Genomic DNA, 14,868 nt, shown 5'->3' with positions numbered 1-14,868 from the left:
CTTCTGTAGTTCTAAAGCTCTTAAATGCAGTAATTATGGAGCTCTCATTCTTATTCCATAGTAGGGGTTTGGAATGTTTCACTGACTAAATAAATGAATGAATAATGGAATTTTATATATTCATATAATTGATCTCTGAACCATTGACTCATTTTTTGTCTATTGACTTATGACAATAAATAATTTTGATAAATCATTTCTGTTAGGCATCCATGATATGTCAAGAATTTTTTTTTTTTTTTTTTTTTTTTTTTTTTTTTTTTTTTTTTTTTTTTTGAGACAGATTCTTGCTCTTGTTGCCCAGGCTGGAGTGCAGTGGCACGATCTCGGCTCACTGCAACCTCCACCTCCTGGGTTCAAGCGATTCTCCTGCTTCAGCCTCCTGAGTAGCTGGGATTACAGGCACCCGCCACCACAACCAGCTAATTTTTGTACTTTTAGTAGAGACAGGGTTTCACCATGTTGGCCAGTCTGGTCTCAAACTCCTGACCTCAGGTGATCTACGGATTACAGGTGTGAGCCACTGTGCCTGGCCAAGAATTGTTTAATACCAACATAAATTTTTAATTTCTTAGGTATTAATATTCCCCCACCCATTTCTTGAAATAAAAAGGGGGAAAAAGAGAATAAATAAATTGACTATTTTTCCTGAGCCCTAGCTGTGTGCCAGTAATCTTCTAGGTACTTAAAGATGTATATTATAGGAAAAATATAGGAAAAATTATGTTAACTTATTTTAAAGACTAAAAAAGTGACAGCACAGCTGTTAACTCACTTAACGAAAGTTACATATACAGATAAATCAATACATGCTGATATGGCTGGTTTGTGCACTTCTCTTTTCTCAAAAACCATTCAGTTAATGCTTTTTGATAATCTATCTGTGGCGTGCAGGTGCCTAGCACAGAGATACAGAAAGGTTTTAGTCTGTCAATAAAGGAGATTGACAAATGACTCACCAGTTGTAACATGGCCTAATTTTTTCTGTGCAAAAGTATGTTCATCATTCTGAAAGTCTCAGAAAGGATAACCAACTTGGCTTAAGTGGCACCCCTGCTGAGAAGCCTATTTTCAACTTCAGTCATCTGCAGCTGAGCCATAGCAATAAGAGTTATGAAGGCAGAAGAAGGATGAGAGGAGATCCCAGGCAGACACCAGGATGTGCACAGAAAGACTCCCTTTCCCTTCCATAAAATTCAGTTCAAGAAGGGAGTTCATTTTCCTGGTTCAACATAAAGGCAATATAAAGGTATACAAGATACATCTACCTATTACCTTTTTTTATAATTAAAATATCCTAGACAAATTTTTTATTGTATATTTATAGAGAGGTTCTGAGTCCCAGAAATGAATAACATCCTATATTGGACATTAGTAAATACTGACTGGTACAAAAATGTTGTATTATATTTACTGAGAAAACTTGCTTCTCTGTACTTTGGTAAGCGTAGAGAGTTCAGTGATAAAAGACAGAACATTTGCCTTTGGGAGTCCAGTGTAGTAAGAGAGTCATTTATGCAGACATGTAGCAAATCATTATGAACTATGACAGTGATATGTGCTGGATAACCTAGAGGCATAAAGCAAAGGTGCCCAATCTCTTATGCTTAGTACTAAAAGTCAGATTTGCCAACGTCTTTGGATAGAGATGCTTGAGTATCAGTCTCAAGATCTCATTCTGCAAGTAAGACCATGAGGAGTTCATTTTGTATTAAATTCTATGTTGATGCTGTTTTTCTTTGATGATTATAATGATGATGATGGTGATGTTTAATGATGAGGATGATGATGACACCCATAGTTGGTCTCAAAACACACAGAATACCTCCTAACTCCATAGCTCCAGCTAAAATTTAGGAGCATATGTAGGCTAGAGTAATATCATTTCGGTCAGCTGCAGTGATATGCTTTTCCAAGGTATCTGGTCAGTGACAGGACTGTTAAAATCAGCACTTACACAGACATTTAGCATTGATTGGCCTCAGCAATTAAGAACTCACTAGGGCCATAAAGTAAAAGCAGCAATAATTTTTTATCATCTATGACTACTAGAGAGACTCTTGGACCACAGGTCTAGGAATGAGGACATCATCAGATTAAAATGATTGGAAACACTGTGGTTTGACTTTCATATGTAAAGTTTTGTTTTGTAGTTTGTAATCGTTTTACTTTAGATGAGAAAACACTTAGGCAGAATAAGGAGGTTTGTTAGCCACAGTAGATTTGGGGAGAACAAAGAACTCTGTTTTGCTCTTGCCTCTTTTTTCTTTTCTTTTCTTTTCTTTTCTTTTCTTTTTTTTTTTTTTTTTTTTTTTTTTTTTTTTGAGATAGAGTCTCACTTTGTTGCCCAGGCTAGAGTGCAGTAGTGTGATCTTGGCTCACTGCAACCTCTGCCTCCCAGGTTCAAGGGATTTTCCTGCCTCAGCCTCCCGAGTAGCTGGAACTACAGGCACCCACCACCACACCCAGCTAATTTCTGTGTTTTTAGTAGAGACGGGATTTCACCGTGTTGGCCAGGATGATCTCAATCACTGGACTCATTATCCGCCTGCCTTAGCCTCACAAAGTGCTGGGATTACAGACATGAACCACCGCACCTGACCTTGCCTCTTTTTTTGTTTGTTGATAAGGCAGTAGGGGATGTCACTGGAAACAACAGCTTTGCCATTAAAGATAATACAAGATTTTTAAAAAACCTGCTACTATTTATTTGAGGCCATAAGCACGTGGAAAGCTACACTGAATCCAGGGTAATTATTTTGCCTCCCGTTGACACTAGCCATAAGCCGAGCAGATAGGTTTGCATGCTAGTTTTAACCCTGTGTTTCTGGGGTGCTGGGTTTCTCCTGGGAATAAATGGTGGTAGTCATTTCAAGGATGAAACTTAAAACAAGGTGGACAGTTGAACAACATGTAATGGCCCATTTTGAAATAAAACAGTTAACTGCTGAGCTTTCTGGATTTAGGCTTGTCAAGCAACTCATTTTCTTTTTTAATGCTCGTGACTGGTCTTGTCAGAAGAGGTCACCTGTGGATCCAGTTAATGCTTCAGTGTGGGGAGAGTCACCACCCAAAGCCTAGTAGTCGCTGCAGTACTTAACTGAAATGCTGATGAAAGGGTCACTTTCTGCCTGGATTCAAGCAGATTCCATTGATTAAAATGTCCAAATGCACGTCCCACGTCTATATGAGGGAAATTATGAAACCCTTTTTAGGAAATATCTGCTTCCTAGTGGAAGAAGAAAGTAGGATTTAATGTTTCAAGCATAGGCTCTGAATTTCAGGCCATGTATCAATCAGAGAAAACTTATTGACAGCAATAACAGGGCCTTAAGGAGACTTCTTTTCTCCAGATGAAGAGTGATTAAGCCAGGTAGCCCTTAGATTCTTTGAGCTGGGAAAATGAGTTTAAATGAATAGAGTTCTGGGAATGCCCCTAGGACAATGATTAATGTACTTACTTCAGAAAACCCACAGACCTTTATAGCTCCTTTGCTTTCTTTCTCTTTATCTCCTTCCTCTTGTCCTCCCTGCCTTTCCTCCTAACTTCTTTCCGTTTCTTTAGTCTTTCCTTCATTCCTTCCTTCTTTCGTTTCACATTTGACTGTCTGTTATAGACCAGGAACTATACTATGAATAGAAAGCGTGTAAAGAGAAGACCTTCCAGTAGCTTCATTGAGTATCTCTGTGTGTGTTCTTTTGTATTTGGGTGTTTGTGTGTCTCTCTCGGGGGAAGGGGATGCCTTCACATTGGAAAAACACAAAAATCATTCTTTATAACAAACTCCGATAAGGATCTTACAGGATTTATAACAAACACTTGCTGATAGGAGGAAAAGGCTTTCCCTGTTGTAAATGAGACATATTTAACAGAGGAAGTGAATTTTCAGTTGTGTCTTAAACTACGATTCAGGGGTTAGGTGAAGCTGGAGAAGAGCATCTTAAGCTGAAGGCAGAAGCTTACAGAGGCTCACAGAGGTGGGGGAGGAATTGAATGTGGCACTTTCAGGCAATGGCAACATCTTTCAGTGTGGCAGGAGATAAGGCAGCAAAAGTGAGATGCACCCAGTCTGTGTAGGGTCATGGATACCACACTAAGCTCTGGAGGGATAAGTACTTTTGTTTTGTTTTGTTTTGGAGATGGAGTCTCACTCGGTCGCCCAGACTGGAGTGCAGTGGCGCCATCTCGGCTCACTGCAAGCTCCACCTCCCGGGTTCACGCCATTCTCCTGCCTCAGCCTCCAGGGTAGCTGGGACTACAGGCGCCCGCCACTATGCCTGGCTAATTGTTTATATTTTTAGTAGAGATGGGATTTCCCCGTGTTAGCCAGGATGGTCTCGATCACCTGACCTCGTGATCCACCCGCCTCGGCCTCCCAAAGTGCTGGGATCATAGGCGTGAGCCACCACGCTTGGCCTGGCCCTGGATAAGTAGTTTTAACATTTGCATTTTCTAGCCTTGATTGAGTGGCTGGGCTGAGTGGCTGGGGACCAGTTTGGAGGCATTTTGCTGTTTTCTGTGTCGAAATGGAATGAATTAAAGTTCTGCAAAGCCTGATTTTTTTTAAAAAAGTGCAGATGTTCCCAAGTCTAATTAATCTCATTGTATAAAAATCATAGAGATAAAGCGTGATTGCCCATATTATTTATGTTACAGAATAATAATTATTTTCTATTTAATATAGCTTACTGCAAGATTACACAAAATAATATGTGTCTCCAAGGCGTTTTAAATAAGCTTTTATTTTGCTTACACGTACAGTTTCAGGCACGTTTCAGAAAGTGAGGTGCATCTATTTCTCTTCACACGGGTTCGGCAATACAGAGAATCATCACTCTGCTGTAACTGCTGCTGCATGGGTTGCGTCACAGGGTTTGTTCACAGGGCAGTAGTAGGTGGTTTGGCAAATTTCAGTGAAAAAATTAATTAGATCAATGTGCTATGGAAATCACTGTTCAAGTCACCCGGCTGAAGCAGCATGCCTGGCATCTGCCTCATAAGGTTTGAAAGTTTAATACACTGTCACTGGGGTTGTTGCTAGAGTACGCACGCAGCATGTGTAGGACCTGTATGCAAGTCCCAGCCAATAACACACAACATCTTTGCTAAAATGCAGCCTGCCTTTCATCAAGTGAAGTTTTCATTATCATTTTTATTTTAAGTGGAAATTTTACTGTCAGGCTGTATAAATAAATTGAGTAGATATATTCTAAAGATTGTGGGTTTAGATGCCCGTGGATATTAGTAGTCTGGGGCTCTGCCGAGTTCCTCTAAGGCACATGTGAAGTCATTAATATGGATGTTTCTTTTCATGTTTCCCCATTTTTTAGGTCTGTGATGGGGTCAAATAAAGAACCAGACCTTGTGCATCTTGAGGCCAGAACTGTGGATGGTCGTAAGTAAATCAACTTTGCCACAGTATTCTTAGTAATATTAGTTCTATGACTCTGTCATGAACTGAGTCTGTGTGATAATCTCATGGTGTATGCAGAGTAATAATGGATGTGTGGTTTCTGGGGATTTGGGGTTGCAGGGGTGACCTGCTTCTTTTGACTCTAAGCTAGTAAAGTACGGGTATCTTTTGTTCAGAAGAGCTAAGGATAGGTAGGTAGGTACAATGGCACAGTGGCAATAATTGTGTGATTTGGGCATGAAGACATTTCCTGTCTTCAGTAATGCAAAGTAGTCTTAATAGTTTCTCATAAATCTATATTTTCGTATATATTTATAAATATATACGTTATCCAGAAATATGTATATTTGGATAGTGGTGACACCAGCACAGTCCTCTCATCCAATCAAAGTATCTTTCCAGGTAAAGAGAATACCTCCAAACTCTTGATTCCTGAAGTGTTTTGTTGTTGTTGCTGCTGCTACTGTTTTGTGTTGAATTGTTTCTTCAGTCTCCTTATTTTGTCAGATACCATCCAGGCCATCCCTCACTGTCTTGTTCGGAGATTCACAAAACACTTGGAAAGAATTTTAAAAAAAAAGAGAGAGAGAGAATTTTTCTGTGTGTCCCCATCAGAGGCAGCAGGAGGAGAGTCAGTTGAGTGAATTGCTCACCCGTCAGTAGTTCTCATCAACTCCGGGTGGTTATGCTGCAGTGAAGGACAGGACTATACCTCTTGGCCTCATGACAATGTTGTAGATTGTTTTTCTCATTTCCCATATGAAGAAACAAAGGCATAGAAAGCTTAAGTAATAATATACATAAGCTGCTATGGTAAATAAGTAGAGGACAGTGATGTCTGTCTCACAAAGCCCATCCAGGTGAGAATTCGAGAAACCCATGCACATAAAATACTTCACACAGTGCCTGACCTACTAACACCAGCGATGAATGTTTCCTTCCCCTTCTCTGGCACGGAGGATCCTCAGAAGGGCTAAGCATTTGAGAGGGTACTGCTAGACCTAGGATAGAGCACTCCCGGTGAGAGGGGTAAAAGAAAATGAGAAAAGGGGAAAACTATAGATAGAAGAGGGTGAGAGAAGAAAAGATAGGGAGAAAGAAAGAGGTCTCAGATGTAGAGGAGAGGAGAATGGACTATCCACAATTACCACAGAGCAATGAGGCTGGTGTAGGCTGCCCAGCGCTGGCCCAAAGAGGGATCATCTCATTTCCAAGACATTCCCAGTTTCTAAAATATCCCTCACAATTCAAAAGCACCCTAATCACTGCCATTTGTGCCTGTCTACCAGTCCTTAGCTCTTCTGAACACAAAGACAGAAGACCCTGCACTTTACCAGCTTATAGCCAAACAAAGCAGGTCACCCCTACAACCCAAACTCCCCAGAAACCACACATTTTTTTTGTATTACTATACATGTACCATGAGATTTCTCATCTCTAACAGTTTTGTTTACCTTTTTGGGGGGAGTGAATATATTTTTTGACAGAGTCAGTAGGGGTACAGGTCAGGGGTCAAGGCTGACCATCCTCCTCTGTAACCCAGGCAAAGCTGCCGTGTGTGACATGCCCAGCACTGTGCCTGACACAGAATGAGCTCAACAGGTCAGAGCAGCTTTCCCACCTCCTCAGTGGGCTCACTCTGGTGGTGACCTCTCCGTTTCCCTGGAGCAGGTGATGTTATCTTGGACTCCAAGGTTCAGTTCTTGCTACATAACAGAGATCAATATTTTCTTAATGCAAAAGTAAACACATCATTGTTTAAAAGTCTTGCTTACTAGAGATAGAGACCATCCTGGCCAACACGATGAGACCCCATCTCTACTTAAAATACAAAAATTAGCTGGCTGTGGTGGTACATGCCTGTTGTCCCAGCTACTTGGGAGGCGTAGGCAGGAGACTCACGCGAACGCGGGGGGCGGAGGTTGCAGTGTGCAGTGAGCTGAGATTGCGCCACTGCACTCCAGCTTGGCGACAGAGCAAGACTCCATCTCAAAAAAAAAAAAAAAAAAAAAAAAGGTCTTGCTGACTTCCCATTTCTTTGATCATACAGAGCTAAATTCTCATCTTGACCTATAGCTCCAACATAACCTGTGCCTGGCCATTCCCTTAGCGTAATTTTACTCTGCCCTTTCCTCGCTCCTTGTCTGCAGGCCTTTAGGCGTGTTTTCAATTCTTGGAACATACAGGGGTATGTGTCTTGCCATAAAGCCTTGATACTTGCTGTTTTCTCTATCTGGAATATCCTGCTCTCTTGCCCGTACCCTGACCAATCAAGCATAATTGATTACTGTGGATGGTTCAGACCTCAGGTTTCTCGCCTATTTCTTAGAAAAGCCTTTCGTAAACTCTGAATCTAAATGAGTTTTTTATTTTGATTGCTTTTATACAACTATGTTTTGTTTTTTTTTATCACGTTCTTCTCTGTTTGAAATTATACTTTCTATTTACATAATTATTCGATCACAACCGTTTCTCCCCACCAGTCTGTAAGTTTTATGAGAGCAGGGACCATGTATGTTATATTCAATATTGTATCTCCAGAGCCAAGAATGGTAGCACACATCTGTAGTCCCAGTTACTGAGGAGGCTGAGGCAGGAGGATCATTTGAGCCCAGGAGTTCAAGACTGTAGTGCACTATGAACACACCTGTGAATAGCAACTTCACTCCAGCCTGGGCAACACAGTGAGATCCCATCTCAAAACAAACACATTATGTCTCCAGCACATGCCACAGCATCTGCACGTAGAGAGATCTCACTAAGCATATGTTGAGTGACCGCACACCTGACTGACCAGTTGGCGGGGCTACCAGTTGGCTATCTCATCTCACTTACCAAGTTGTCTGAAAATGTCAGAGCCTCGCATCTTAAACCTTAGCATGTATGCTACCCACCTAGGGACCTTGTTAAGATCTGCATTGTGATTCAGTAGGGGCCTGAGAGTCTGCATTTCTCACAAGCTCCTGGATGATATTCATGCTGCGGGTCTGTGAAACATGCTTGAGTAGCAAAGTTCCACAACCTTTCACTAATTTTAAGAAAATTAGTGAAAGAGCTTGAGGGTCTGTCTCCCATGATCGCACCCCTAGTTTAGGAAACTCTGGATGGAATTGGTAGCATCCCGGATTGCTTTCATTTTCAAGCTTTTGGGCATATGCTGCTGCTTTCTGGCTTGTGGCATCCAATGCGCATGACACTGTATCCTAAAAACAATGAGGCTATCACTCTCTGTGATCTGCACATTTTCTTACACCCAGCATTATTCCTGTGCTCCCTGAAGGCATGGCGGTTGATAATGCCAAATTGTCATCTCAGGCTTAGCTTTCACAAGGCATGAAATATATCAGTTCTAATTTTATTTATTTTACTTTACTTTTTTTTTTGCAAAGGCAGCATCTTCAGAAACTATCCAAGGGTGAAAATTCAATAAAAGGATTTAATTTGAAAAGTTAGCCCTGTCAAAACAAAACAGGAAAAAAAAAAAAAAAAAAAAAAACCTACCAATTGATTTAAAGGGTCTAAGCATAACACCTGACCTGTCACGGTGTTAAAAAAAAAAAAAAAGAGAGAGAGAAAAAGAGAACGAGATTTTCTCAATAACCAAGGCTCCAGTTAAAACAACAACAACAACAACAAACAGAGAGGAGGAGGTTGGAAGTAAATAGCACAGAGAGGTCAGGGTAGCCAGGTGTTAGCAAATGTGGCAGCCACAGTTTGACAGTGTGTTTATCAAAATCAGGTTACAGTCTCATCAGCTGCGCTAAGAATTCCATATCTCTGTTATCTCTTTCTCATTTCCTTTTTTTTTTTTTTTTTCCTGAGACAGAGTCTCACTCTGTCACCCAGTCTGGAGTACAGTGGTGCCATCTCGGCTCACTGCAACCTCTGCCCCCCAGGTTCAAGTCATCCTCCTGCCTCAGCCTCCTGCGAAGCTGGGACTGCAGGCATGCGCCACCATGCCAGGCTAATTTTTGTATTTTTGGTAGAGATGGGGTTTTGCCATGTTGGCTAAGCTGGTCTCGAACTCCTGACCTCAAGCTATCCACTTGCCTCTCCCTCCTGAAGTGCTGGGATTACAAGCGTGAGCCACCATGGCCGGCCTCTTTCTCATTTCCTGATTGAAATCCTCGTTTTTTCTCCATCCATTTATTATTATTATTATTATCATTATCATTATTATTATTATTAGTTTCTTTGTGTGTGTGTGATGGAGTTCTGCTCTTGTTGTCCAGGCTGGAGTGTAATGGCGTGGTCTCAGCTCACTGCAACCTCCTCCTCCCGGGTTCAAGTGATTCTCCTGCCTTAGCCTCCTGAGTAGCTGGGATTATAGATGCCCGCCACCGTCCAGCTGATTTTTTGCATTTTTAGCAGAGACGGTGTTTTACTATGTTGGCTGGGCTGGTCTGGAACTCCTGACCTCAAGTGACCCACCCGCCTTGGCCTTTCAAAGTGCTGTGATTATAGGCATGAGCCACTGTGCTAGACCCCATTCGTTGTTTACATATATGGAACCCATTGTTTTTATTCTAGGTTGTACATCTTGTAGAGTATATGCCAAATATACTCTACAATAATGTAATGGTTTTTTTGTTTTGTTTTTTTGAGATGAAGGCTCATCTGTTGCCCAGCCTGGAGTGCAGTGGTGCAATCTCAGCTCACTGCAACCTCTGCCTCCTGGATTCAAGTGATTCTCCTGCCGCAGCCTCTGCAGTAGCTAGGATTACAAGCACCTACCATCATGCCCGGCTGATTTTTGTATTTTTGGTAGAGATGGGTTTTCGCCATGTTGGTCAGACTGATCTCAAACACCTGACCTCAAGTGAGCCACCCACGTTGGCCTCCTAAAGTGCTGAGATTACAGGCATGAGCCACCACACCTGGCCATCATGTTTTTGACTTTGAACAAGAAGTTATTTTCTGACCTTAGTGTGTTCACATATTTTGTAGTCAAGATATTGAGACATTTGACACAGGAAAAATCCCTCACTTGCCAGTTTGGCTCTTCCCCATGGAGTGTGTTGTGAATCCTTATCTGGGTTTGTTATTCAAAATTTACTCTTGGTCTATTTCAGATATCCCTAGATTATGTGTTATACGTAATTTCTGTTTCTATTGAAGTTCCCATATTTGAGGGGAGGTGAACTCTGGAAAGCTTTAGTTTTTTACATGAGAAAAAAGAATTATATCTTTATTTTTACGAACCTTATAACTTACAAGATTACTTTCAATTATAAGGGTTGGAAATAAACTGCAGTAGTTTTAGCAAAATAAGCAACTTTGTTGCAATAGAAATCACAGAAATTTTTATATAATAATGCAGTCATTATATATGAAAATATTATTTATGTTCATTCTTTCCTCAAAATTGTAGTAGTTATCAGACCTGCCAGTAGATCTTGATATATAATATATTAATTTAAAAAGTACATACAAGGGTCTTAAATACTTGTTTTTTAATCTTTTAATAACTTTATTTAAATTTAATTGAATTATTGTTTGTTTATTCTGGGTAATTTATTTTATGCATTAAAAACATTCTGAAAAAATGGGTCCACAGGCTTTCTCAGATTACTGATGGGGTCCATAGCACAGATTCTGAAACTTTGCCCCCAAAACAAGTATCTGCATAGGAATGTGTGGTTATTTGTATAAACTAGTACTTTATCTTAGATCCTCTAGAAAGCTTTTGTACTGTGAGAATCTATGGTTGGCAGTGATGTTTCTTACCAACTATCCTCTTATATGTCGATATCTTGTAGTTTACATCTGTGACAAGGATGTTATTCTCTCTTGTGTTACTTTCTGCCTTGGGAGGTGAGCTGAAAAGAGCAGGCTCAACTACAGTCAATCACAGGATGTATTGAAAGTTTTGAACATATTTATTGGATGTGGCATTTATTGTTGGCCCGAGTTCAAAGCGGACAAATTGACAGGTTCTCATCCAGGAAGCAAATATTTTATTGTTTAAATATTCTGTGTGTGTGTGTGTGTGTGTGTGTGTGTGTGTGTGTACATTGTAGGAGCCCAGTACATTAAAATACTAAAAAGGAAACCTACATTCTATTGATTTACCTAACATAGGTGCATTTGTGTATGTGTGTGTGTCATGCATGTAATTAAAGAGAAAACATTGACCAAACTGTTGGATTGAAAGCTGTGTGAAAAGTTGTATCTTATTTAATCTCCGTTCTATGTCCAAAATATAACTTAGAGCCCAAAACATTTATTTTTATTGTTATTTTATTTTACTTTTTTAGTAGAGATAAGGTCTCACCATGTTGCCCAGGCTGGTCTTAAACTCCTGGGCTCAAGTGATCCTCCTGCCTTGACCTCCCAAAGTGCTGGGATAGGCATGAGCCACCATACCCGGATGAAACATTTAATATTTGTTGAATTAATAAATATATTAGTGTGTCACTGTTTAGATATATCTACTGAAAGAGGGATCTTTAACCACTCGGTCTGTGGAGCCCTGTAGCACTAACAGATGAATGCAAGAGACTTACTAACTCCCTGAAACTGGGTGCCACATTTTATGCATATTTGATTTTGGAGGAAAATAACATAACTTTTATCAGAATTTTTCACATGGCAATTTCACATGGATATATAGTTGTATATTGTGGTCATCTGTAAGAGAACCTGCAGTACCATCTTTGGCATTATTGCTTCTCCCTTTTACTTCTGAAATAAAAGGCCCAACCCTCAACTTGAATGTTTCTATACTGGTGGTGATCTGTGCCAGCAGGGACAGGGGACAGGGGACAATTATTGGTCTCAGTGTTTATTTGCATGAGTGAGTAACCTCATAACAAGTTTCCCAAGGACTAATCTTATTCACTGGGGAACAACAAACCTTGGCCCTTTTAACCAGCTGTGAAAATGACTGCCCGAGAACTCTGTGAAATGAGCCTCAAACTAGCATTTTAACAGGCAGAAATAAAATAAAAGAAACTCACAACTTTATATAACTATGCATCCCACTAATTCTGGTCTTGGGTGAGAACTGGAAATCTCATTTTCTGTATTCTATCCGCCAGCTTTCCAACCTAGTTTCCATATTGAACAGTAAGTGTGTCAAAATTTGGATAAGGTAAGTGCTGCTGAAATGCTCTGGGGAGGTAATAGAGACCTCAGTTCTCAAAGTCTTCAATATCTCAGCTATAGCATGGTTTTACTATGAAAATAGATTACTTTTATACCAACAAAAATAGCAATGATAACAATAAAAAGCTAAGAGGTTATATATGTATGTGTATATACATATATAACACATATGAAATATAGCATATATATATATATGCTATATTTCTCCAGAAATTGTTTAGGCTTATACAGATGATTATGTATATGTATACACACACATATACTTACACAAGTGTTCTTGTTGAGCAATTGTGGCAAATTTAGTGTTTGTGAATACAAATGCAACTTAAAAATCTTTTCGTATCAGTGCATATACATTTAGCAACTTCATGGTTAATTGATATATAGAACCCCATTATAAAGTCAACTATATTTAGTAATTACTAAATTATAGAGACCTTTGTAGATATAGAGACTTCTAGCTATTTCAAATAATGCAAATATATACACATACACACATATTATTTATTTGGTTAGTAAGCATTCAAGCTCGCGTAAGCAGCAAACACTACTGAAAGAGAATTTGATGAAGGAAAATTCCTGGGTCAGAGAGTATATACATTTCAAAGTTTTGTAGACATTGTCAAATTTCCTCCTGAAATATTTGCAACAATGAATAGACTCTCAGTATGAGAATGCCTGTGTTTGCAAGCCCTCAACCATCTTGGACATTATTGAAGACTTTTCAAATATAACCCATCTGAGAGCAAATTTTAAAAAGGCATCTCCTTATTGTTTTAATCTGTATTTATTTAATTAGGAGTGAGGTTGAGAATTTTTTTGTTTTTCTTCACTACCTTTGTTTCTTCTTCAGTGAACTTTTAAAAAATCAAATCTTTTGAATAGAAAAGATGAAACCTTTGGTATTGTTAGGCACATTTAAAAATATCAAATTGGCACCCCCCACTTTGGCCAAAGTTCCAACGCTAGCACAACAGTTGCCATTATTAGACCCCGCATTTCATAGTCTTCCTTTGTCTTCTTTTTTAGTCAATTTATTAATAACTTCCAAGGTAGAGCTTGGAAGAGGTTAGACGTTTCCATTTCTGGTCAGCTTCAGATTCTGACAGATCCTAACCACTTCCCAGCATGCTGAGAAAATTCACATTCTCACCTCTCTTCTATCCCCAAATAAAGCAACAAGGTTTAGCTGGTATAGCCAGAATCTAGTACTATGCCTTTTTTTTTTTTTTCTAGCAGTGTTACTCTGAACCCATATTTCATATTGCAAAAGGCTCTTGATTTCAATGACTAGTGACATCCCCTTGACCTCTCTGATTTAGTAACCTGAAGACAGCCCTAACAACCAACCAGAAAAGCATGAAATAAGATAACACGGGCCTCCTAGCACAGCATTGAAAAGCCTGATAGTGACAGTGCAACAACAGGCTCTGCTGGGCAGCTTTCAAATTGGGTTCTTTGTAGCCATTATATGCCACTTCCTCTGCTTCCCAGGTGCCCACCCACATGCATGAAGGTCTGTGCCCTTATATTCCATGCTGAGGCTGAGAGAACAAAGGTGCACAAAAAACTTTTCACTCACAGACCTTAACTTTAGGACAAAGATCTAGGCGTCTGTTGGGTCCTTGGGATCCCTCGGAATACTATAGCAGCACTCTATACAAGATGCAGATGTGGCAATCCCCACGTGTTGAAAAATTTCTAATGTTTCTGACTCCTGCTTAAAAAAAGTAGCATCATAAAGACCCTGGCATTTACTCACATATTTTCTTCCTTTGTCCTCTAAATTCTCAAGCAACAGTGATGCTAGGATCATGCATTATATTCCTATCACTTATCTGGTGTGAGCACACTAGGTACTTTTCAGCTGCCTTACTTATAGCAACCCTTGGAGGTAGATACTATTCTTATTTTCCTCATTTTAATGATGGGGAAATGGGGCGTACAAAGATTTAAGTGTGTTTTCCATTGTTTCAGAGTTAGGATTTAAAGCCAGGTCTGTTTCACTCTGGACCTATTATTCATTCATTCAAAAAATATTGTTGGACATCTACACTACATCAGATGCTCTTCTAGGCATGAATGAGGGATGATTAGGAATGGATGCAAAGCCTCTGCTCTCATAAAGTTTACCTTCTAGGTAGGGGAGATGTCATAAAAAATGTATGAAGCATTTGTATGAGAAGTGGAGCTACAAATGTATGAGAAAAACGGAGTGGGGAGAATAGAGAGTGATCAGAGAAAGAGGGCCATCAAGGAAGAAATCTCGGATAAGGTGGCATTTGGTATTTAAGCCAAGTCTATATGGAAATATGGGAGAGAGCTGTGTGTCTGCCTGCTGGAAGAG

General features: G+C 39.8%; 1 protein-coding gene across 4 annotated transcripts in view; it reads left to right on the top strand.

Annotated features, from left to right (window-relative positions):
- The window catches only part of SORCS1 (sortilin related VPS10 domain containing receptor 1), a 588,551-nt gene that overhangs the window by 425,480 nt on the left and 148,203 nt on the right, over nucleotides 1-14,868 (top strand). For all 4 annotated transcript variants that reach the window (XM_038009546.2, XM_073019317.1, XM_007964053.3 and 1 more), the window contains exon 6: nucleotides 5,332-5,396. In XM_038009546.2, the coding sequence (XP_037865474.1) occupies nucleotides 5,332-5,396 (65 nt within the window). The remainder of the gene's footprint in view (nucleotides 1-5,331; nucleotides 5,397-14,868) is intronic.

The sequence above is a fragment of the Chlorocebus sabaeus genome, chromosome 9 (genome assembly GCF_047675955.1).
Source record: "Chlorocebus sabaeus isolate Y175 chromosome 9, mChlSab1.0.hap1, whole genome shotgun sequence".
In the NCBI taxonomy this organism is placed as follows: Eukaryota; Metazoa; Chordata; class Mammalia; order Primates; family Cercopithecidae; genus Chlorocebus; species Chlorocebus sabaeus.
This window is presented reverse-complemented; position numbering and strand designations above follow the sequence as displayed.